General features: G+C 39.0%; 1 protein-coding gene across 4 annotated transcripts in view; it reads left to right on the forward strand.

Moving 5' to 3' along the window:
• Positions 1–8,952: 8,952 nt before the first annotated feature.
• NR1H4 (nuclear receptor subfamily 1 group H member 4) overlaps positions 8,953–24,931 on the forward strand; it is a 49,542-nt gene continuing 33,563 nt past the window's right edge. For 2 of the 4 annotated variants that reach the window (XM_008705715.1, XM_008705717.1), the window contains exon 1: positions 8,953–9,101. In XM_008705715.1, coding sequence (XP_008703937.1) covers positions 9,023–9,101 — 79 coding nt within the window. In that variant the 5' untranslated portion in view covers positions 8,953–9,022. Of the gene's footprint in view, positions 9,102–18,049; positions 18,159–24,931 lie in introns of those variants that run through there. The other 2 variants (XM_008705718.1, XM_008705719.1) reach the window with 1 other exon arrangement.

Below are 24,931 nucleotides of genomic sequence, written 5' to 3' on the forward strand. Positions count from 1 at the left end.
TTTCTATATCTGTTATTTTTTACTTTGTAATAACTACCCCAAAGCATAATAACTTAAAAGAATAATTACTCATAATTAGTTCTCATAATTACTCGTAATTAATCCTCATATTTCTATGAGTCAGCTGAGTAGTCCCTCTACTAGTTTTGCATGGACTCATTCATGTGGCTTATTCAGATAGAATATCAACTAGAATGGAAGGTCCAAGATGGCCTTACTAATAGGTCTGAAGTCTTGGTGTGTGTCAGTATCAGGGCAAAGCTCCAAGGCCTCTTGTGGCCTAACTCACATGTCTCATAGCATTGCATCTACCATTCTACTTGTCAAGGAAGTTACCAGACCAGCTCAAATTCAAGGGCTGGGGAATAGACTTCATCTATTGATGGGTAGGGACAAACTCACATTGCAAAAGGGTGTGTAGAAAGGAAGAATGTGTGCCTGGAAGTCTGGTAGGCACTGGAGATCCAGTGTGAGTTCTTCTGGAGCGATGGTCCAGTGGGGGAGATAGACAACCAATCACCACAAAAACAAAGATAGAATTAAAACTGTGATAAGAAGAGGTGCCCATTGGTATGAAAACCTCCTGGAGGTTAGTCCTAGTCAAGGTGGTTGAGAAGCTGGGGTGGGACTTGAGCAAGACAAGCAAGAGACCAAGTACAGAATAGAAGGATTACTCACTGTCAGGTCCATGGCCCGAGGGGCCTCAACTTTTATATCCAGTTGGAAATAAAGCTCAGCCACTCTGTAGGCCCCATTGTGTAACCTCCCACGCACAGAAACTCAAAGATTTGTAGAGGTCTGGTTGGCTTAAGTATTTTTGGTTCACAATGCCTGAAGATAATAGACTTTTAAATGGAGACTTGAGAAACACGAAAGAAGAAACAAAATAATATAATAGGCAAACCCTGTACAGGCTTAATTAATTTGTGCATAGGAACACATTGACTGCCTTAGGCAGAAGTGACCTTGCAGAACTGCCAATTCACCCTCACTAGGGATTGGTGAGTGGTTGGTGAGAGTCTCTGTGGGAGAGCTGCATTAGTGAGCATGAATTCAGAGTTAGATGTGGGTTTACATCCCTGTGCTGCTTCTCACCAGCAGTGGGACCTTGAGAAGTTTGCTGAATCACTTTGAACCTCAGTTTTCTTATCTATAAAGTGTGTATGTTAATACCTACTTGGCTTATTACAGATTAAATGAGATAATGTAGCCTGGATGCTGTCACATAGTAAGGACTCATAAAATGGTAGATCTTATTTTAATCTATCTCCCCCAAAATATGTACTAGTTACTGTGATAGTAATAAATAATATCTGATTACTATAGGACACCGCTCTCAGAGTAATGTGGTCACAGTGACCATACTGGCTTGTGGTCACCTTGGCTGACCTGTGGTTGGTACTGGCCAAACATTGTCTTATACATCTCTCTGGACTTTGGGAAGGATTTAAGTACCTTAAATTTGTATTTTTTTAAAAGATTTTATTTATTTATTCATTCGACAGAGATAGAGACAGCCAGCGAGAGAGGGAACACAAGCAGGGGGAGTGGGAGAGGAAGAAGCAGGCTCATAGCGGAAGAGCCTGATGTGGGGCTCGATCCTATAACGCCGGGATCACGCCCTGAGCCGAAGGCAGACGCTTAACCGCTGTGCCACCCAGGCGCCCCTAAATTTGTATTTTTGCCCTGAAAAGAATTACTTCAGTTTGAGTGCTTCTGGGAAGACCAATTTTTTTTTTTTAAGAGTTACTTTCTCTTTTCACTTAAGAACATTCTTCCAGACTTTGGGCTGAAACAAGAGCTTCCCCCGGGCGTGAAATGACAGCTAGAAAAAGTCTACTTGTTTCCTGCTCTTTAAGAATCATTTACATATTTAACTTTGTCATCAACAACTGGGTTCATCTGAGAAAACTGTGACCAAGGATGGTGTCCTTGGGTGTGAAGAGTTTATAGAGAACCAGCACATATAACTGGTTTTTATCTTCATCTTCTGAGAACTGAGATGTTTTCTAAATCAGAGTCAAAGCTGTTTAACTGGAACAGGGTCTTTCCAAGGTCTCTATTTGCAAATAGTTTATGTTACATCAGAGAAGCTCCACACACCATGAACTTCCAGTGACACATAGTATCTAAACAAGTAAAATTGATAATCAGAAAGTGGGAGTCTAAGTTACCAGTCATTATGTGTCTTATCACATTAAAAACAAACAGTGTGTACCATTTCTGAACTATTCCTGGGTCCTTAAGTTAAGATTTAGCTTACAGCATCATACAAATAAACATAAAGTAAAATAAACATTTTGTTCCTGCTTCCACCAATACCCCGGGCTTAAACCTATGAATCACCAGGCTTCTTTCTTTCTGCCCTCCTTCTTTATGCCTACTGTATTCAAGGCTCCTCTTTTCCATCTCTTCAGATACCACCATGCAAATCATGAGATCCCCTCACTTCAGCCACGAATTTCCGCCTTTCACTGCTTACCCTCCCCGTTCCATCTTCTCACTAGAGTACTCTAGAACATAGATCTCATTGTGCCACTAAACATTTCTAGTAGTGCCTCATTGACCACTGTTAGAGTCCCCAAACATTTTATGAAAAAGCATACTTCCAGGGTGCCTGGGTGGCTCAGTCAGTTAAGTGTCTGCCTTCAGCTCAGGTCATGATCCCAGATCGAGCCTTGTGTAGGTCTCCCTGCTCAGTGGGGAGCTTCCTTCTCCTTCTCTCTCTGCACCTCCCTCCACCCTGCTTGTGCTCTCTCCGTCTCTCTGTCAAATAAATAATAAATAAATAAATAAATAAATAAATAAATAAAATCTTCATTTTATTATTAAGAGCCTTAAGAATGTGTAAGAAGGACAGAATCCTGTATGAACTTGTACAACTTTACAGATGAGGAAGACTTTTACATGTATAATTTCATTCAATCTTCTTCATCATGAAATATTTCCCACATGCAAAAAAAATTGAGTAGTATCATCAACCTCCTTGTATTTACCCTTCAGCTTAAGAAGGAGAGCATAACAGATGCTATGGAAATTCCCTATATACCCACCCAGTCCTTCTGCAGCACTATTCAGATTGTGGGTTCAACACTTCCATATATGTCTCTATAGGTTAGAGCAGGGGTCATAAGCGTTTTCTATAAAGGCCAGTTAGTGAATATTTTAGGCTTTGCAGACCGTGTGGACTGTGTCGAAACTACTTAACTCTGCTATTGTTGGGTGAAGACAGCCATAGATATCTAAGCAAAAGGGTGAAATTAGCCTTTGGCAGGCTGGATTTGGCTCATGAATCAGAGTTTACTGACCCGTGTATTACAGTATCAATGGTAATATGTAGTGTTGTTTGTATATCTTTAAAGTTACATTTTATCAATCTGCTTGTATTTTTCTGCAACCTGATTCTTTTACTCAATGTGATGTTTTAAATTTTATCCATATGAATACATATAGCCCTATTTCATTCACTTAGCGCTGCATAACACTTATGAATATACTTAGAACATTACGCATATACTATTTCTTTATTGTATCCATTGTCTTGTTGATGGGCATTTATACTGTTTCCAATTTTTTACTATTGGTAACAATGCAGTGAGCATTTTTGTCCATGTCACCTGTTCAAATGTGTAAAAACTTATATAGTATGGGGACGGGAGTGTTAAGTGAATAGTCCTAGGTCATCCATGAAGCTATGAAAGGTCAGCACAGTTCTCTATCTTAATCTCACGTCTCATCCTCCATGACATTTCTACTAGACCACAGCTGTTGTTTCTGTGTACGTGTAGCACTGCCAGGTGTAATAAGGGGATTCAGAAGAAACATATGATACTTAATGATAAATAATTATGATTCCTGTCTTCTTCAAATTTATAATCTGGTGCTATAGTGGGGAAGATGACAGATGTAGTGAAATCATTAATTACCACCAGAGGAGGAGAAAGATAAATGATGGAGGAGCATCATGAAGAAGTTGGGGCAGACGTGGAAAAAAATCTACAGAACTAAGAGCTCTAAGAGGACATTTGAGTAAATGGAGACATACCTTGCCCACGAAAGGCAAAATCACATATTATAAAGATGTAAATCTTCCTACCTAAATATTTAGGTTTGGAACCATCTCAAACTCCTAAAGAAATTTTTTTAAGAACCCCCCCTTTTTTTTAAAGAATGTGACACAAGATGTGATGATTTATTACAGAGAATAAAAAGATGAGACTATCTTAGGAAATACTGAAAAAGAATGAATGATAATAGGGAAGGGTGATATTGGTACAAGATAGAGCTGTATGATCAGTGGGAAACTAAATTCAGTGTCAATAAAAGGAGCATAAATCAATGGGAAAAAGTATTCCACAAGCAATTCTGACAAAACTCACCTTGTACCATAAACTAAAAATAAAAAAAGAATAAAAATGAGCTTCAAAAAAATTGAATATATTTAACTAACTACAATGAAAAAATTTTCGGGTAAAGATAATTAAAAGACAAATAAAAATGTTTGTAGTAAATATTCCAGAATGCTAATACATTCAATTTATGAAGAACTCTTCTAAGTCAATAGAAAAGATGAACACTTCTGTAGGAAAAAAGGGACATAAACAGAAAATGGGAAGAAACTATCACTTATAGGCAATAAAGATGTAAAAAATTTTTTCGACTTTACTAGCAATCAAAGAAATGCAATTTAATACAGTAAGATAGGATTTGTCACCTACGAAATTAGAGAAGATTATTGAAAGTAATGCTAAAGAAAGTGTGGTGAGAAAGGCACCCTTATCCCATGCTGGTGGGAGTGTAAATTGAAAAAAAAAATTATAGAATGCAATTTGGCATTCTTTAATGCTTTTTTGCATTGTCTGAATTTTCTGCAATTTTCTTTATTTTAAAGCTAGTTTCATTTAAAAATTTAACAACTTTTCAGGAAAACAGGGCATGAGCTGGGGAAGTCTGTGTGCAAATTCGATATTTTTCTTCCTTTGTTCTGATTCTAAACTTTGTGTATTAACACACACATGAATTCATCTGAATAGAAATGATGGCTTTCTGTGATCTGGGCTTCGATGACTAACTCTGGAGAATTTTTAGGCTCTCTGGCTGCAGTGTCTCAATGTTCAGTATTTAAACAGAACCTCTTGACTGTATTTCTAAGGAGATGTTCTTCTTCTGGGGCATGTAGTTAGTCAACGCTGGCTATGGCTGGTGCCTGACAGTGGTGACTTCCTTTCTCATCTGCATGCTCTCTCATCCACAACGGACTGCTCTCTCTGCCTGTGCTCTTTGACACCAAGGAGAATGATCCATGCTATTCACAGAGAAAGCCTAAGGGGCAATGTGTAGTTTCAATGAAATGGATACTGATAATAATTATTAATACACTCAAGCCAGAATATTTTCTTATTTAAACATTAAAAATCTTAATAGACTTTTTTTAAAATCCAAATTTATGTGTATGTTTTTGTTGTAGAAAAGTAGGATATGATGATCAAAAATTGACATTCAAGGAATAAAATGTGCTATATTAAACTTCTGCAGTGAAGTGGAATGAAATGTGAACTCACAGAGGAATAGGAATGATAAAAATTTTTTCCAGATGTTAAAGAACATTTTTTTGGCATTTCTTTGAAGGATGAGGGAGGCTATTAACTTGCTGTGGTATTTAAGAGTACATTGGACAGTAATTGAATAGATTTAAGAGTAATGTAACAGCATGTAAAATGTCAGTTTTTATAATATGTCAGAAGTTAATTTTTTTGCAACTTTTTAAAATGAAAATCTATAGATATAAACCCAAAAATGTATTGATGGAGTACATTGGTTTTCAAAGTTTTTGTAGGGAGTAAATGAACAAAACTATTCACAGGCCACTAGTGTAGAGAATACCCATTGCTTATTCTCAACCTATAAAATGACTCCTTATATGGAAGGGAAGATTTGAGGGGGGAAAAAGCCTCCAGAACTAACATATGGGGTCTCCTGGGAGTTAGTCTTCCCTTGCAGTTCTTCCCCCAACAAAGGGGTGAAGAATATTAGAGAAAGGAGGACGTAGAAGTAACCCTGATTAAAGAAATAATATATATGGAAACACTTGTCAAATACTTGGGACAAGGTAGGTGCTCATTAAATGACAAGCCAAGTAAGGCTAAAGTCATCAGTCCTATTAAGGAGCTGCTAATAGACCCTACTATTTTGAGATGTATATTAATAGGTTTATACTCCCAAGCAATCATTACATTTATTCATAGTTTGCCTATAATATTACTTAGTTAACAATAGGGAGCTTGATGAACATGACTAAAGATTAAAAAGATAAATATGAGAAAAAGTCAGCGCAGAAGAAAACCCAAAGGAAGAGTCAAAGAACCAAAATCTCCTATTTTTTTAAAAGACCAGAGGATATGGGTCTTACATTACAGAATATACAATTGGATTGAATATTAGGAAAAATTCCTGAATGTACATTGTGGGTTCCTGGAAATTATTATTATGGGAAACTGTGGAACTTCCTATTCCAGAGGGGGAACTCTACTTAGAGTAATAGCTGTCTGAATTTTGGGGAGGCTTTTCAACCCATTTATTATACAATATGCATACATGTATACACAATTATTATACATAATTAATTGATATATTAATATATACACAGTGAATATATGCCTATATAATTCATGTACACATATTGAACGTTGAATTTCCCTCGTCTGCAACCAGCTTGTGGGTAGGAATGAGGTCTCATTGACAGGAGCAACTCAACTTTCACTGGTTTATTCCTCAGGACCTTTAGCTTTCTGTCAAAGTCCAAGCATTTCAGAAGTGCTTAGAGTATCCTCATGTTTGTTCATGATCAGGTTTGTTCTGGCTGCTGCTTCCATTATTTCTCGTGTCCATGAGTGAGAACAGTGCCCGACCAGTGGTCACGATTCCTCTGCTTCTCCAAGCGTTATGGTGATACCTAGCGTGCTGCTACTATTACACAATTGCCCCAGAAAGGCCCTGGTCCTCTTGGGGTCAAAGTTCCACTGTGATATGTGGCAGAGTTGTGTGAGAGCGAGGGTGGCGCTGAAATGAGTACTCTCTCCTACTTGTTGGAAGTATTCTGTTGGAAGTATCTACCTCTACTTTATACATCAATGCTTCTAGATTTCATTTTTATTTATCACCTTCCCTCTCACCTTACGGTGGTAGGAGGGCCTTTCGAATCCAGTAGGTATGAGCCAAACGCTGTACTACAGTGAGAATTACACATTTCTCAAATGACTATGGTTTGCTTTAGGGTGAAGGTCATGGTTCTTGGCTCCACCTGATGCTATAACGAATGGGTTTACTCCCAACAGGCCCCTTGGCTTCCCAGAGAATAGATTCCGGTAGGGGCATGCCATTGGTTCACTAGATGGACCCAAATTTGTCTGCATTCCCACAGTGGGCATGGTTTGTATCCTGTAGCAGGAGTTTCTCTCTCTTTCTTGCTTCTTCAACCACTCCCTCTCTGGTGTCGTCTCATTGATTCAGATGTGCCCTGGTCTTGACCATCTTTAGAAATTGCCCTTCAAACCACATCCCTCATCAGCTATTTCCCTATCTTGACTCCTTTTCACACCCAGACCTCTCTGTTAGAGCACCCTAATCTTAAGTTTCATATGTAATGACAGTCTGTAATCATCTGTGCATACATGTGATTATTTTTTAGTGCTCTCTTCTTTATTAAGATTGATGTCATCGGTCATGGACATTTCTTTTTCCTTTTACTGTTTTATCTCCAAAGATCCAGTCCAGAGCTTAGTACAGAATAAGTTCTCAGTAAATGTTTTTTGAAAGCGTGAATAAAGGAATGAATGCAACAGCATAGTTTGATAAACTACCTTGCCAGTAGCCCAGTGTGTCCGAAACTCACTTCTGCTTGAACTGGAACATTCCGCTGAGTGAAAGAGAAAGAAATAAAGACATAAATAGTAGGGACAGTCTAATGAAATAAATATTTGTCCAACAGAAGCCCTATATTCTCTTCCTGAATAGCAAATATAAATAGTTATTTGTAAACAAAATGATTTCTTGGTAGAGACAGGATAAAAAGGTTTGAAAATCATTCTCGGAAAACAACCTTGGAAAAGAGATTCTGATAACACAACTTTTCATTACTTGACCTTTCAAATTACCTCTTCAGGAAAGTAGGAGACATATTGGAAGGCAGGAGGAAAAGAAGACCTAAAAATTTAACTAAAAGTGGACATTGCTTCTTTGGGCTCTTGGATTCATTCTGGACATTTCCTCAGGATGAAACTTCAGACACTTTGGTGAGATTTACCATTATTTTTCTTTTTACTGTAACTTTTTTTTTTTAGCCCACATAAATATAAGACCATGGTATACCCTGAGAGTGAAAATGCAAGCCCCTGAAATTTTCTCTAAAAAGCAAAAATTAAGATCTTGAGACAACACTTTCTGAATTTTTGATTTGCTGACATAGTGCCTGTTCAAGGAGATTCCAGCAGGAAGTGGTCTTAAATCACTTTTATGTCTTTGTAAATACCTGCTCAACTTTGGAATAAGTTTTAAGATAATAAGTTATTGATTTATCCCATATTTAGTCAATACCTTCCTATTTCTTTCTGGCTTTTTTTCTACTTGTAAAAGAAATAAAGACATAACCAAAATTTCATCAAATCTTGCCCAAATTTCTTAAGCACTGAAATGTAAGTAAAAACATATGGTGTTTCCCCAGATACATTAGAGAAGGCACATATCCTGGACATTTGTGAGTCCAAGTGAGGTGTAAAAATGATAAATATTGAAAACAGATCTGTACAGAAAGGCTATGGCAAAATGTCTACAAAGGGATCTATTTGCTATTTTGTGTATAAGCTTGCTCCCTCCCTCCCTCTCTGTCTTAACCAACTATCTACACCTCCAATCCTTCCTCAAACTCTCTACTTATTTATTTGTCTTTCAGAATTTTTTTGTATTTTGTTTTTGTTTTTTTGAAGACTACCATAACGAAGGGGCATTCTCAAATAGAACAGTTTGGATGGGATCAAAAATGAATCTCACTGAACACTCCCACTTACCTGTCACAGAAGAATTTTCTCTTTCTGACAATTTATTTGGTAAGTTGTCAAGTTCATTCGAATATAAGTAAATACAAAGTGCAACTTGGAAATATAGGAGAAAAAAGCCTAAATGATAAATCCAACAGAGCCTGGCAAATGTGTTTGTTCCTTCTAAGTACTCAATAAACATTAGCTACCATGCAAGGTTAGAGGTAGATCAGACCTTGAATTTATTGAACCTAATGGTCTTCTTTTTTATAGACGAGGACTGTAAGACTGAGAGCTTTGTGACTTGCCCAAGGCCATGAGGCTAGATAATTAACAGAGCTGGGAGTAGAAATGGATTCCTGTTACAGGCTAATTCTGATATTATTATAGCATGTACTAAAGTATGAAATCATGCTTCTTATGGTTTAATATTATACCTATAAAAGACTGAGGTTACTTAGATTATACTTTCCTTTCCACTCTTCATCTCCTGCTGGGGGATATATGGCACAGTGTCATGATTAGTCATTTAAATTGGATTGAGGACAAACTGTTCTAAGTTGTTTTCAGTAGATCTGTAACTAGATGATACCATAAAATGATATATTGCTTCACTTTATGCATTTATGAAAAAACTTCTCATTATAAAGAGTTTCAGTTGAGAACATCAGCATAGACTCAACAGCAGCAGTATTTGGGATAAGGCAGGGAGCCTTCTGCCACTCGTAAAATAATTCCCTTCTGTATAATAGCCCTGCTGGGAGACTTAGATGCTCCCAGTTTTCTGCTCTCCATTAATGCATGGACCATGGTAGACTATGATAGTGAAAACGCAAACATTTGAAATTCCAAAAAATTCAGTGTTTAAAGATATGATCCCCTATTTGGTTGCAAACATCCTTGAAAGAGATTAATTAATAGCTTATGTTATTACCAACTGGTCATTAGCATCTTAGTGGGTAATGGTTTAGTGGGTCATTTCCAAGGAGAGGTCTTTATTTGTATTACCTGTTTACATATCTACCGGCCCCATGCAGTGTAAGAACATTTAAGGGCAGTGACCATATTTTATTAACCCTGGTTTGCATTTGATAAATAAAAATCAAGTAATAAATAACAAAAGGGAAGGAGAAAAGAGGCTTAAGGGAAAAAAGAGATATTTATCAGTAACTCTCAGAGAGACCAAAGTAGTAGTAATTATTTACGGAATGCCAGTTCTCAGACATACTTGTTTTATTTCTTCCATTTGGCTTTTCTTCATCCTGTGTGTGCATTCAAGGCCAATTGGCCCTACCTCCATGTCCAGCTTCCTGACCACTTGCTTCTGGTCTACCCTTCTATTAGTCCTTAAAATAATCCGTGCATACACATATTCATAATTTTTGCCTAATAATCAGAACTCACAGGATAATTAGAACTGTGAGTGCATATCATAGACTAAATTTCATATAAGATTATTTTTTTCACCTCACTGAAATTTTATGATGACATGGTAAGATCTCCAAGCAAGCATGTTAGACCGAAGGCTGACCTCATCAGCCATGAGGTGAAAAAGATGTGAACAGATAGAGAAAAGGTTGTGGGGGTGCTGTCAAGTTAGAAGCATCTGGGAATGATTGCTTAAGGAAGCACTGTGACTCATGCTTTCAGTGTTGCTTTTCCCTCAGCTCTCCTTTGCTAGATCACATTCTCATCTTGTTTCCTGACACTGTCATTTATAAGATTTCTGAAAATACAAGCCGCATGAGCTGCAAGCACAGCTGTTATTCCTGGCTGGAGCAGTTTCCTCGAATCTTCATCTGGTCTTCTCTCCTGGTAAACTAATATCCGGTGTGATCACTGGGACACCTTTTCCTTTTATGCATTAAATTCTAGAGCTAGCTGTAAGCATTTTTATTACATCTCTTTCCTCCCGGGCCCCTGGTCTCGCTCTACTTAACAAACCCGAGCTAAAGGTATGCCAAAGGGGTGGATGAAGACGTGCATTTTAATTTCCGTATTCCTCCTCCCCATCTTCTTTTGTGTCCTGATGACACTGATGGATTCTTTGGGCTTCCCACCCTGAGCTTAGAATGCAGAACACCGGGGAAAACACTGTGGCCCATGGATGAGTAACCAGCAGTGCCTAACTCACCACTCCTGGATCTTGAGCTATGCCAGAGACTTGGAAGTGTTAACACATGGGCTCAACTAGCTGGAGAGTGGGATTAATGGTCTGTGTAATGAATAACAGCTATCATGTTGTTACTACATAGGAGAGTGAGGTTTATGGTATAGCATATGGATAGCTATCATTCCTTCCACCCAAAGGTTGAGTACCAACTATATACTGGGCATTGGAATAAAGCAGGGAATAAGACAGGCAAGATCCTAGTGGAGGGTAGACTCACAATAAACATGCAAGTAAATAAATAAACAAAATAACATCAGGTAGTGGTGAGTGCTATGAAAACAACAAGACAGGGTGATATCAGAGTAACTGCTCTAACTCGTGTGGTTGAGGAAGAGCTCTGAGGAGTTGACGACTGAGCTGAGACTGAAAGGCAAGAAGCCAAGGAGAACATTCTAGGTGGAATGTAATAGTAGGAGGAAATAGTAAATGCAAAAGCTCAAAGTCTGGCATGGACTCGGAAGGGCCTTGTCTTTTCATTTTTATTTAGGTCAGTTGAAAGGGTCTAGAGAACTGGCTCTGGACCTGGCATTCCCATTAACCAGCATGAGTAAAAGGAGATTATTAGACTAGGAATTCTAGAACCACTGTCTAGTTTTAACATTTGAGTCCACAGATTGCTGGAGTTGTGCCAGAAAGTGGTGATTTGAACTCACTGGCACTCATCTGGCACACAATGTGACTTTTAAGGTGGCCTTGGCTATGGTCCTCCTCCCTGCAGGTAACTATAAGGGCCATAAGGAAATCCATGTTAGGACATTGGGAAGGTGATATGAAGATTATTCAGCAAATACTAATGAGCACTCACTAATGGGCACCAGAGACAGTGATGACCTCTGGAGTGAGGCCTTTCAGTGTCTTCCAGAGCTGGCTATGGACCCCTCACTCTCTGAAGGCTTTGCTTCAGGTGAAGGAGAAGCAGCTCCACATGTATGAATGGTTACCTTGAAGAGAAGAGCCCGAAGCAAGAACTTATATGCAGGCAATATATGTAAGAGGTGACCATGGGTTTTGGAAGCAGAAGACCGGGGTCATGAGACAGGAAAAGAAGAAAACCAACACGAGATGAGTTATGAGGGTCACTGCTGCGGACGGGGGGACTTGACTCCCCTGGGAGTAGCACAGAGAATTGTCTTCTGAGGCACCAGGGACTGGGGCAGTTACTAACAGGTTGAAGGTCACCCCTGGGAGTATGAGCTCTCCGGCACATTTGGGTTGTGCTTTTACTACTCCCAGTTGAATCAGGCCAAGTGGTCTCTCTCCTGTGATGTTGGAGAAGTTTTGGGCAGAAGGCAAAAAGATGTGTGGCATGCTCCTGAAATGACAGGCTGAGTATGAAGTGAGTCTGAGCTCATGTGTGATCATTTGCTATGGCTACAGCTGAAATGAGGGGTGGGCTGGTGGCAGTATCACATCCTTTAGCCCACCCCTCATTTCAGCTGTAGCCATAGCAAAGGATGTGATACTGCCACAGGGGGGTTTGCCACCCAATATAAATGGGATTTTCCCCCCAAATCAGTTTAAATACTTAAAGGAAGGCTCCAATTCTGAGGGGAGTATGGTGCAGATTTGCTTTATAGTTCTGTTTTCTTAGGCTGGTCCTTGCAGAAAAGAAGGAAAGAAGCCTAAGACAGAATGGAATTGTAGAGATGGGGCTGGAATGACCTCGTGAGGTCCTTTAATTTATTCTGCTGCCACGCATCCCTGATAAATCCAGATGGGAATCTAGCTCATTGGTAACTCAATCCACACACAGGACTCGGCATGGAAGGACATGGTGACCCAAAAGAGATAAGTCTCTTTTCCTTTGGGACATCCTGCAAGCAAGGAAACTTGGTCAAAGATTAATTTAGTGAATTGAGAAAGGCTTCTCTGATGAGTGAAGAAGGCAGGGTCTTTATGAAATTAGTGTATAATAAAAGGTAATAATGGCAAAGTCCACAGCTTCCCACGGTTTGGTATGGTGAATAGGGTAGGAGATGGTATATTAAATACAACCTGTGTATTCTTTTAGCAAATTGTGCTTTAAGAACTCAAAAAATTGTAGAATTTCAGACTCACAGGAACGCATTCTAACAGTAGGATAGAATAGGGGCGCCTGGGTGGCACAGCGGTTAAGCGTCTGCCTTCGGCTCAGGGCGTGATCCCAGTGTTATGGGATCGAGCCCCACATCAGGCTCCTCTGCTATGAGCCTGCTTCTTCCTCTCCCACTCCCCCTGCTTGTGTTCCCTCTCTCGCTGGCTGTCTCTATCTCTGTCAAATAAATAAATAAAATCTTTAAAAAAAAAAACAAAACAAAACAAAACAAAACAAAAAAAAAAACAGTAGGATAGAATAAGCAAGAGAATGTACTGTCTTATGCTCCCATATCTATTGTCCCAGTGCAATGAGTCCTGGTTCTCTTAGCTCAGTGATATTGGGAAAAGTTCACTGAATGTGAGTGGAAATAAGCAATGAAATTGAAAGAAATAGTCTTGGAGGCCATGGAAACACTTTGAAGTTTAGTTTTGTCTCTTGTGAACAGGGTTAATGATGACATGTCACAGTCTGTTGGGAGAATTGAATGGCTGTGTGGGAAAGTGTTCCGTAAATTTGAAGGCATCAGATCCAGAGTTTGCAACATTGCTGTTACTATTTAAATTGTTGAAATGACAAGCACCACTCTACTCATTAAGGGAAGGAAGTTCTATTTATCTTAACATTGTTGAATGCATGGAATCTTCATGGAGCCAACAAAAACCGATGGCATGGAAATAAATGTCTGGGTGCCCTAAGGAAGGAAACCCATGTTCTGTCTCATCTTGGTATTATGGCATTGCTAACAATAGCTGTGGAATCCATGTTTTCGTATTATTTTTTGTTAGCATATCTATAGTCTTTCCAAAGACCCATTCTGAATGAGGCCCAGCAAGTGGCAGGAGGCCTATCTCCCATTATCCCTTTCCTTTAGCTATTTTTCATTACTTTGTGCTTCTTTCAGCTGCTTATGCCTGTTTTCTCTGGGTAAAGCTTTATTTTTATTAGAAGGTATTCACTTTGGAATCTGATTCTTGCTCATGTTTTTTGTTTAAATTAAAAGAATCTTTCAGATGTTACAGAATCAGCCAGATGTTTTAAAATACAATGAAAGGTCTTGAGATGCAGTTTTGTGGAATGTTTCTGAATTTGACTTCAGGTATCTGAAGTCACTGGGTTTATCTTACTGGGTTTAACACAAGTGAGTGTAGTTCTGATCTAATGGGTAAATCACAGCAGAAAATTTCCAGAAGATGGAAATATACCATTGGCTCAGACAAAATGGAAGCTTTGTTTTAGCATAATTTAAATAGTGTTTCTTACCCAAATATTTTTCACAAATTTATGTGGAATCTAAGATTCTTATTAATTTACTATGGCTTGGTTTATGCTCTCCCAGGAATCTCAGATCTGGTAACCCTTGTTAGTGGAGTTAAGAAATGGAAGAAGGTAAAGAACTATCGACAGACTTATGACAAAATGTATTACTGCTTCTTTTGAGAAGGCATGAATAGTTTGGAAAAAGCATGGAGGGAGATGAAGAATTATAGACAAGTGGCCAGCTGGTGGGCAACTCCATTGCTATCCAGGGCCTTGCTCTCAACCTTGCAGGCTAAGAAACAGATCTCAAGGACATTTAGAATAACCAAGCTGAGAAAGGTTGACTATAAAATCAGATTGCAAATTTATACATCTAGAGGGATAAAAAAAATTGTGATAATGGTAACAGCTACTATTTCTTGAGTGCTTTCTATATGTCAGAATATCATGCTTACGTACATTTTAGATTTGTTAGACTTCCTGCATTCAAGTCCATCTCTGTCGTTTACTGGTATGTGGTCTTAGGCAAATTCCTTAACTTTATGTGAATGACTTACTTTATTTAATCAAGTTCTCAGAAGAATGCCTGGCACATCATAAATGCTCTATAACTATCTGCCATTGATATTAATTCTCACAACACTCCTGTGAGGTACATACCATTATTATTCCCCTTTTACTGGTGAAAAAGTGGAGATTCAAAGATGTTCAATAATCTGCTTAAGGTTCCATAGGTAATATGTGGCATTTAAAGATATAATCAGGACAAGCGGTTTGAATTGGATGGTTAAGGATCCAGGCAAAGAGAACACTCTTCTTCACCTTCTCAGCGGAGAAAGACTTTCCAATGAGATTATATCACTCAAAGTCTATTGGCCAACTCTCTTCTCAAGGATAGTTTTCAGAAAAGCATTGCCAATATTTGTTCTGGGACTTCCCTTTTTCCATGGCTTCATAGCTGATGCTCCCATTTACCAGGAATGACACGTCATTCACATTGCTCCCAAGTACCATATACAACAGGACCGATAGAACTTTCTGTGGTGATGAAATATTCTAGATCTGCTTTGTCTAATGTGGTAGCCGCTATCCACATGTGGCTATCAAACACTTAAAATAAGACTAGCATAACTGAGGAATTTATTCTAATTTAATTAAATTAATTTAAATTTAAGTAGCCATATATGGCTAGTGGCCAGTATGTCAATGCACAGAAGAGGGGAAAATGTATTTTTAGAAAAAAAATAGCATGAGGCAGTTGGTCATCACTGAGAGAGAAGCAAAGCGGTCAAGTCAGTCTTATGAGAATATCCTGTGCGAACTTTACTCAGCAACAACAGTTTCGTGGATCAGCTAAATTGTCCTACTCATTTCCTTGTTAGTATAGCAGTTTCTGAGGGCAAGAGGCCCATTTCTTTGACCATTGAGAAAGTCAGTAGAGAATTCTCTTTTTAGAAAAAAAAAAGATTTATTGGGGCACCTGGGTGATTCACTTGGTTAAGCGTCTGCCTTCGGCTCAGGTCATGATCCCAGGGTCCTATGATTGAGCCCCACATTGGGTTCCTTGCTCAGTGGGGAGCCTGCTTCTTCCTCTCCCTCTGCCTGCCATTCCCCTTGCTGTGCTCTCTCTCTCTCTCTCTCTGTTGAATAAGTAAATAAAATCTTTATAAAAAAATAGAAAATTCAGAGAGAGTTTGTCCTGGTTTACATCCTCTGGGTAGCTCTCCCACCCACGATCCTCTCAAGGCAAGGCTAGCTCTGGGGTTGTGAGGAGGAGAGAATGAGGTCAGCAGTAGACTGAGGATTGAGAATAACTTTGCAAACGATAAGTCTTGATTTAGCAATCCAAACTGAAATAGAACCGTGGACCATCATTCTTTTTCTTTTTCTTGGCAATGAGGGCAAGTGTGCCTTAGTGTTTCAACCACGGGGTTTGAGTCAGAAGACCTGGGTTAAAGTTCTAACTTAATGCCTCCCTACCTGCGTGACTTTAGACAAATCACTTAGCGTCACTAAGTTTCCTTGTAGAGTCTGTAAAATACGGTAGAAGAGAGGGGGCATCATAAATAATGCCTTCCTCAGAGGACGCAAGTAGGATCAAATGATGTAATGCATATGGAACCACTTGTGAACGTGTGAATGCTGTAGAATGTCTTGGCTATGATGATTGCATTTACATAGGTCACTTTTGCCTTTCAAACTGCTTTCGTATTTATTGTGTTTTTATCTTCATAACACATCCATGAGGGAAGTAGGGCAAGAGTTGTTATCTATGCTTTACCATCTGTTGATGTAGACAAATGAGGCCCACAGAAGCTGAGAGACTGGCCTAAGGTTATACAGGGCGTCTGGTTGCATTAAGTGTGAGCTTAACCCTGGGCCTACCGAATCCTATTCTAAAGCCCTCTCTTCCAAAAAATAACCAACAGTCACAAGCTTGATATCCACAGGTTATGCTGCAGAAATCATTCCTACTCAGTCAGCAAGCCACCCTACAACCTCAGTCCAAAGCCGCATAATCATAACATCAATGTAACGATGGTGGGTAGCCATCTACTGTGCTAAGCATTTTATAAATATTATCTTATTTAATGCTCACAGTAACTCTATGAAGTTGTATGGTTATCAGCCCATTTTACAGGTGAGGAAATGGTTCAGGAATTTGTCCATGTCCACAGGGCTAGTGAGTACCAAGGGAGTCTGGATATATTAGTTTGCTAAGGAGGTGGTGATGAAGGACAAGACTGGGTGGTTTAAAGAACAGAGATGGACTGTTTCACTGTTCTTGAGGCTAGAAGTCCAAAATCAAGGGGTTAGTGGGTTGATTCCTTCTGAAATCTGTGGGGGACGTGTCTATTCCTGGCCCCCTCCTTGCTTGTAGATAACTGCCTTTTCCCTGTATCTCTTTATATCGTCTTCTCTTAATGTCTGTCTATCTCAGTGTCTCCATTTCCCATTTGTATAAGGACACCAGTTATATGGGATTAGGGACCACCCTCATGACCTCATTTTAACTTGATTACCTTTATAAAAACCCTCTCTCCAAATATGTCACATGCTGAGGTCTGGGGGTTAGAACTTCAACATACCAATTTGGAGGGGGGTATACAATTCCTCTAACATTAGTTATAAACCCAGATCATTTGGCCTTATATCTTTAAGCATTATGCTCTAATGCTTCCTGACATAACAAAATTATATTATTCTGTAGCCTTTTGATAGGAACAAATGTCAAGACACAGAGTATGACGCTTGACCCAAATCCACTTTTAGAGCCACTGAACATAAATCTACTCTACATATTGAGTTCTAAAACTGGAAAGTGCTCCCCAAAAATATTTAGCTAAGAGACTGGTTTCCAGCTTACTAGGCAACTTGGCATCGAGGACTTTTCTCATAAACATTTACAAATATTCTGCTCTGTAATGAAGTTAATCAGTAAACCATACAACCTCTGGCCTCTTTGCTCCTTACCTGGTCTCATTTTCAGTTGCTGTGAGTAAGCTAAGAATGGTAATGCAGTTTCAGGGGTTAGAAAATCCAGTTCAAAGTAGTCCTCACCATAGGCACACATCATCAGGATTTATCATGGAAATGATGAGCATGAAGCCTGATAAAGGTAAGACACAGTTCACAGGTGCTCTTGGCCGAACTTCTGCAACTGGATGGAGGAAGTGGGGGGGCTTTTGTTTGAGATTTTAGAGACAGATCTCTGTCAAAGATGCCTCGGTCAGAACCGGAAGACTGGGGTGAGAAGTTGGGGTGGGGTGATTTTTGAGGATTCAAGGCCGGTGAGTATCTTATTGAGATAAAAATCTAAGTATGTTTTCTCTAAAATTCTTCATTAAATATTATGTAAAATTAGCAAGATTTTTTCAAGTTAAACACTAGGCAATTCTAACATTAATGCCTGTAGACACTTGAAAAAACACTTTGAAGTACTTTACTTAATACAGAGTTTTAAAAATGGCATGTCTCAGATCCCAGTGGGTCATGAAGTCTATTTGTGGCTTATGACCACCATTGAAAACTAGAATAGAATAGAATAGAGTAGAATAGAAAGAAATAGAAAGAATAGAGTAGAATAGAAAGAAAACTAGAACAGAATAGAATAGAGTAGAGTAGAGTAGAATAGAAATGTCAGAGTGCACTTTAAGAAGTAAGGATAAGTGTTATTTCATGGAAATCTTGTTTCAGTTACTTCTACGTATGTTTAAGTGTATACCGGAGTTATGTTATAAGATGTATCTCAAACTATGAGTTGTGGCAAGAAAAATAAAAAGAGGTTGAGAAACACTGATTTACTGAACTAGTTTCATAGCAGATTTCTCCCAAATCGATGGAAAATCAGATGAGTAAAGAGTTCAGCTTCAGGTTTAGGCTGTTTGTTTTCTCTGAAGTAAAATGTAGATTAAAATTAAAACATAGACCATATAATGTAATATTGTCTATTTTAATATTTTTTTCAAAACAGAATCTTACCTTTTAAATTTTCAGTTAAAAGAGAAACTCTAATCATTTTTACAATAATTATAATTTTGAACCTATTTTTGATCATAGACTTAGCAGCATACTATTTAATTTAAATATGGTGTTTAAAAGTGACTGACACTGTATTTAGGAAATTAGTTGGAAGGCAAGAGAAGCAAATTTTTCCATCATTTTGATTTAACAGACATTTATTAAGCACACTGTGTCAGGCTTTGTGTAAGGCTCCAGGCATGGGGGAAAAAAAGCGTGGAGGGGAGTATAACCTAATATATTCCCCAAAGAGTTCACAGGCTAACTGCAACAATAAAAAAATGCATTGAATGTTCATGCTGTGCCCAGCACTGTGCAGTTTACATTCTTTGCCTTAGCTTATCTGTACTACAACCTCTCACCCAGGTACTATATTATTCCACATTATAGAGGAAGGAAGAGAAGCTTAAAGAAGTTCAGCGTCTTTGCCAAGTTCATTCATCTAGCAAGTTGCAGGTGAATTTAATCCAGATTTGTCTATGCAGCAGGGCCCTTGTAACCAGTGTGTCATACCACTTCGACTTTAGCCTGGAAGGCAAGCCTGACAACAGACCAAACAATTGTATATGCTTCTATGTGCTGTAGTAGGGGTGTGGACAGAGAGTAGGTGAGATCAACCAAGGGGAGCTAGGACAGGCCTCACAGAGGAGGTGGTCAGCTGGCAAGCCAGGGAAGGGCACCAACATCAAAAGGGCAGGAATGGCAAACAGCTTACAAATGAAGCCATATCACCTAGTTAAGAAACCATGGATTAGGGGTGCCTGGGTAGCACAGCGGTTGGGCATCTGCCTTACGCTCAGGGCGTGATCCCATCGTTCTGGGATCGAGCCCCACATCAGGCTCCTCCACTAAGAGTCTGCTTCTTCCTCTCCCACTCCCCCTGCCTGTGTTCCCTCTCTCACTGGCTGTCTCTCTCTGTCAAATAAATAAATAAAATCTTAAAAAAAAAAAAAAAAAGAAACCATGGATTAGGAAATAAAGGAAGGCAGAGAAGGCAGTTTTTCCATTCATGAAACATTTTAACAAATGGTCATGAAACATTTACTATGGTCAGCATTGTGCCAGGGGCAAAAAAATTGATATTATGTAAACCCTTGCCATGCTCATCAGAAACAAACTGTGAGATCATGGGAGAGTGCCTTCATTACTCCATGAACCCGATTCTCGCATTTGGGTACATAGGGATTCTGATAACAAACTCCGTGGAGCTGTAGTGTTTAATATAGTAGTCATTAGCCACATGTGGCTGTGTAATTTTTAATTTGATTATTTAAAATTAAAACTTCAAACTCAGTTTCTCAATATCGCTAGCCACATTTCAAGTGTTCCACATTCTCATATGGTTAGTGGCTACCATATTGGTGGTATAGAACATTTCTATCACCTCAGAAAGTTCCATTAGTTGGTACTCCTTTAGAGAAACTACTGAATACTAGATACTCTCTGCCCAGAAGAATTTTGCTTTCCTTTGCAGGGGGTCTCAGACTTCCCAGGTATCCGTCCAATCATGTGTCCCCATTTAAAAGCTCTTCCTAGGGCCCCCTGGGTGGCTCAGTTGGTTCAGCAACTGCCTTCAGCTTAGGTCATGATCCCAGGGTCCTGTGATCGAGCCCCGCATTGGACTCCCTGCTCAGTGGGGAGCATGCTTCTCCCTCTCCCCTGCTTGTGCTCTCTCTCCCTGTCAAATAAATAAATAAATAAATAAATAAATAAATAAATAAATAAATAAAATCTTAAAAAAAAAAAATAAAAGCTCTTCCTAGGGGTGCCTGGGTGGCTCACTGGTTAATTGTCCAACTCTTGATTTTGGCTCAGGTCATGATATCTGGGTTGTGAGAGTGAGCCCTGCATTGGGCTCGGTATTTGTTTGCTTGTCTTTGTCCCAGCTCTTGATATCTCTCCCCCTGTCCACCCCCCCAAAACGCATGCTTACGTGTATAGAGAATGACTGGGGCCTTTTGTATCTGTAGTCCATCTGTCTTGTTCACTACTGTATCCTCAGAGCCTAGCACACTGTCTGGAAAATAGCAAGTGTTCAGTATATATTTATAAATGAAAGAAGTATCCTATAACTCATGTGATCAAAACAGACTAAGTGTTCATAATCACTAATTAACTATCATTTAACTATTAAAATCAGGATTTTGCTAGGTTCTTTAGGAAACAAACATGTCTTTTTATGGCATCCAACTTATCAAAACCTTTTCTCAACTACTTTATTTTATATTCAGAACTACCTTAGGAGATAGCAAGGCTGAAAAGTCCCATTTTACAGAAGAAATTAAAACAGAAAAATGTTAGGCAGTCGTTCAAAGTCTCATAGTTCATGATGGAAGTTGTTCTGATCCCACTATTTTGGGTGATGCTGACCAGGCTGGGTTTTTTATTACGAGTTGCCTGCATGCTCTGGAGATTTGGTGGGGACACTGAGGTACTACAGGAGGGTGTGCTTTGAGGATAGAAGCCTTCTTTAATAATACTATGTGCTGTTCTCATATTCTTACCATGTTTTCTTGTTCTCATGGAATACTATCAGTGTCTTTGCGGAAGCTTTCCATTTTGCTTGAAATGATTCCAAAGATCGATATGATATTGGTACCATGATCTGACTTCAGTTGGGACTACATTGTGTCTGTTGATTACAAGAATGCCAATGTTATTGAAACAATGCTTTGAGATCTGGGAATTGTCACGTGAGGAGAAAAAAATTACACATTTCCCTGGATTTTGTAAAATCCAGATTTTGTCACTAATTGACCTCAAGGAAGTTGCTTCACCTTGCTGGATGTGGAGGCAGAGAGAATCCGGGGCCGGGGGTGGGAACAGGTAATTGATGGGGTAAGATCAGTTGGGGAATAAAATCCAGCAATAAGTGTAAGTGAAACTAATGTTTTTAATGCTTTTCAATTCTTTTTAAACCTATTCACTCCACAAATTTTAGTCATACGTGGTTATGAAATAGATCAGGCTTTTGCTTATATTTTATCTCTTCTTTTTGCTGTAATCATATTTTTTCATATTCTTCCCTTTTGTGGAAATAAGACAAAGCACCATTGCAAAAACTATGTCTGTCAGATATACTGACTCGATGCTGGTTTTACATGGAGAAGTCAGACATAAAAGACAGGAAGTTAATTTCTGCCCAGATAGTGCATACTTGGTGCTTCAACAATCTTTTTCTGGATCAATGCAGAAAGCATTCTTTTCAACAAACTTTTGTTGAGCATGTATTCCACTTTGCCATTGTGCAAGAGCCCTGAATTCTCATGCCTGCAGTCTATTGGTCATATATTTCTGGAGATTTTAGATATGAAGAAGAATTGTAAGTCATCTAGCAGGAAGTCTTTTCTTTACGGACGAGCAAAGGGCAGCCCAGGGAGGATAGGTAGGGACCATGTAACGAGATTCAGGATGCCCAGGGACCTAGAATCAGGGAAGACTTCCCAAGAGAAACAATACTTCAAAGGAAACTTAGAGATAGGTAAGGGGAGAATAGTGAGATGAAGCTCTGTGAGCGAATGGCTAAGGTTCCAGGCTCAGGAAGCAGCGCAGCTGAGTCTGGAGGCAACAACGCACATTTGAGGATTAGAGAAGTCAAAACGTGAGAAAGAGCTGGAAGAGAAAAGGTAGGATCGTGTGGAGCCTCACACACCTGGTAGCAGCTTACTTGCAAGCAGAGGCATGGAAGGGACTCCCCGACTAAAGAACAGAGGGAGGAAGAGAAAAGCACTTACTCTCATGCTTTAAAGCATCACGCATCTGAAATGATCCCAGAGAGGAGTGATTCAGCACATAGCTTTGAAGTCCAACTGTCGAAGTTCAAATCTCAGCTACTTAGCTATGTAGGAGTAAAGTTGCCTCACTTCTCTGTGCCTCAGGCTACTCCTTTGTAAATGAGGAAATGAATGTTAGCCACCTCCGAAGATTTTGTGAGAAAGAGTTGAAAATACCCAAGTACCTGGCACTAGGATGGAGTCTCTAAAAGTTTTCTGACAGCAGTGGTAGCAACAATGACAACCACAACCATTTTGGGGGCACTGCAAATGGACAGATGTGTAAATCCACAGTCCCTAACGGACAGGTCGAAATTCCGAAAGCTCTACACACTAAACATTTTATCCAAAGTTTGACGCAAACGTCTCTGGTGGCAAAACCTGACCTGAATGGATGTGAGGATATTTATGGCCTTTATTTATTCCGTGTCGTATGAATATTTATACATTTCACCATGGAAAAGGCTGCCGTGTTTGATTCTGAGTTCTGTCCCAGACCTCGCGGGAAGAAATAACACTGTATTCTGCTCTAAAACACAAACTATCAGTTCTGAATTCTAAAACACATGTGACCCCAAGGTTTCAGATGAGAAACTGTGAATATGTATTATTGCATTCAGTCCTCAGCAGAACGCTTGATATAGATATTTTCACCCCAGGCTTGCTGCCACCAAAACTGGGGTTCATCCGTAGTTCCAGTAATTTGCCCAAAGTCCCACTGTTCATTGGAGGTGGAGCTGGAATTTCAGTCGAGCATTGCCTGACTATGCTTTGAAGAATCAGACACATTTGTATACTCTCCTAGGTCTTCTTTATGTTTATTAAATTTTTTAGTGTTTTACATAGTTTAAATATTTTTCTTTTCTTTTTTTTATTTTAAAGATTTATTTATTTGACAGAGAGACAGCCAGCGAGAGAGGGAACACAAGCAAGGGGAGTGGGAGAGGAAGAAGCAGGCTTCCTAGTGGAGCAGGGAGCCTGATGCGGGGCTTGCTTGATCCCAGGACTCTGGGATCATGCCCTAAGCCGAAGGCAGACGCTTAACGACTGTGTCACCCAGGAGCCCCTAAATATTTTTATTTTCTAAAGAGTCTTTGTTTGTACCTCTAGGAAATAGAAGCATTTTCACAACCTGATAGCTTTCTAATACCTAGAGGTTTTATAGATAAAAGGCTCATTTTGTAATAATGGCAGTAAGAATACTAATTATTACTACTATTTTAATAGCAACTATAATTGATCAGGCACTCCTTGCATGCCAAACATTTAGAAAGTGCTTGGTGAGCATTATCTTGTTTAATTCTTACATTAACCTAATGAGGTAGCTATTATTCCCTGTTTCATGAAGAGAAATTTGATACCTAAAGACATTAAATAAATTGCCAAGACACACAGAAAATAAGTAATAGGACTGGGATTTGAACCACACTCATAATTCCAGGCACTGCATTCTTTTTTTTTTTAAAGCTCCTTCTTTGTCTTATCATGATTAAAATACTAATCTACATGGCAAGGTTACAAACAGCATAAAAGCTGTGCAACCTCCCACCCCAGAAAACAATGCAACAATCTCACTTTCCAGTCACCATCATCCAGTTTCTTTTGTATCATGCAGAAATTTGCCTTGCACACGTGCGTGTACACACACACACCGTTCTTTAAATACCCTTAAATACCCCATATATACATTATTCTATAATTTAATATTTTCAAATAGCATCATATAATAGAAACCTTTCTTTACCAGTACATAGAGATGTGAATCATTGTTTCATATCTACATAGTATTTCAGTGTGTGGACATAATGTAATTTATTTAACCAGACTCCTATTGATGGATAGTTAAATTGTTCCTGATTTATAGTTTTTACAGATGTTCCTACACATGGACATCTTTACAGAAGCCTTTCACACAGATACATGCCTGTCTCTAAAATAAATTTCCTTGCAATCTAATTGCTGGGTTAAAAGAGTATTTGAGTTTCAAATGCTGAAAGATATTGAAAAATTGTCCTCTGAGAACGTTTGCTTTTCCAAGGGTGTTCTATCTAGCATTTTTAACCTTTACTCATTTGAGGATGAACATGGTCATATTTTA

Source organism: Ursus maritimus, unplaced genomic scaffold (assembly GCF_017311325.1).
Source record: "Ursus maritimus isolate PB19 unplaced genomic scaffold, ASM1731132v1 scaffold_21, whole genome shotgun sequence".
NCBI lineage: Eukaryota > Metazoa > Chordata > Mammalia > Carnivora > Ursidae > Ursus > Ursus maritimus.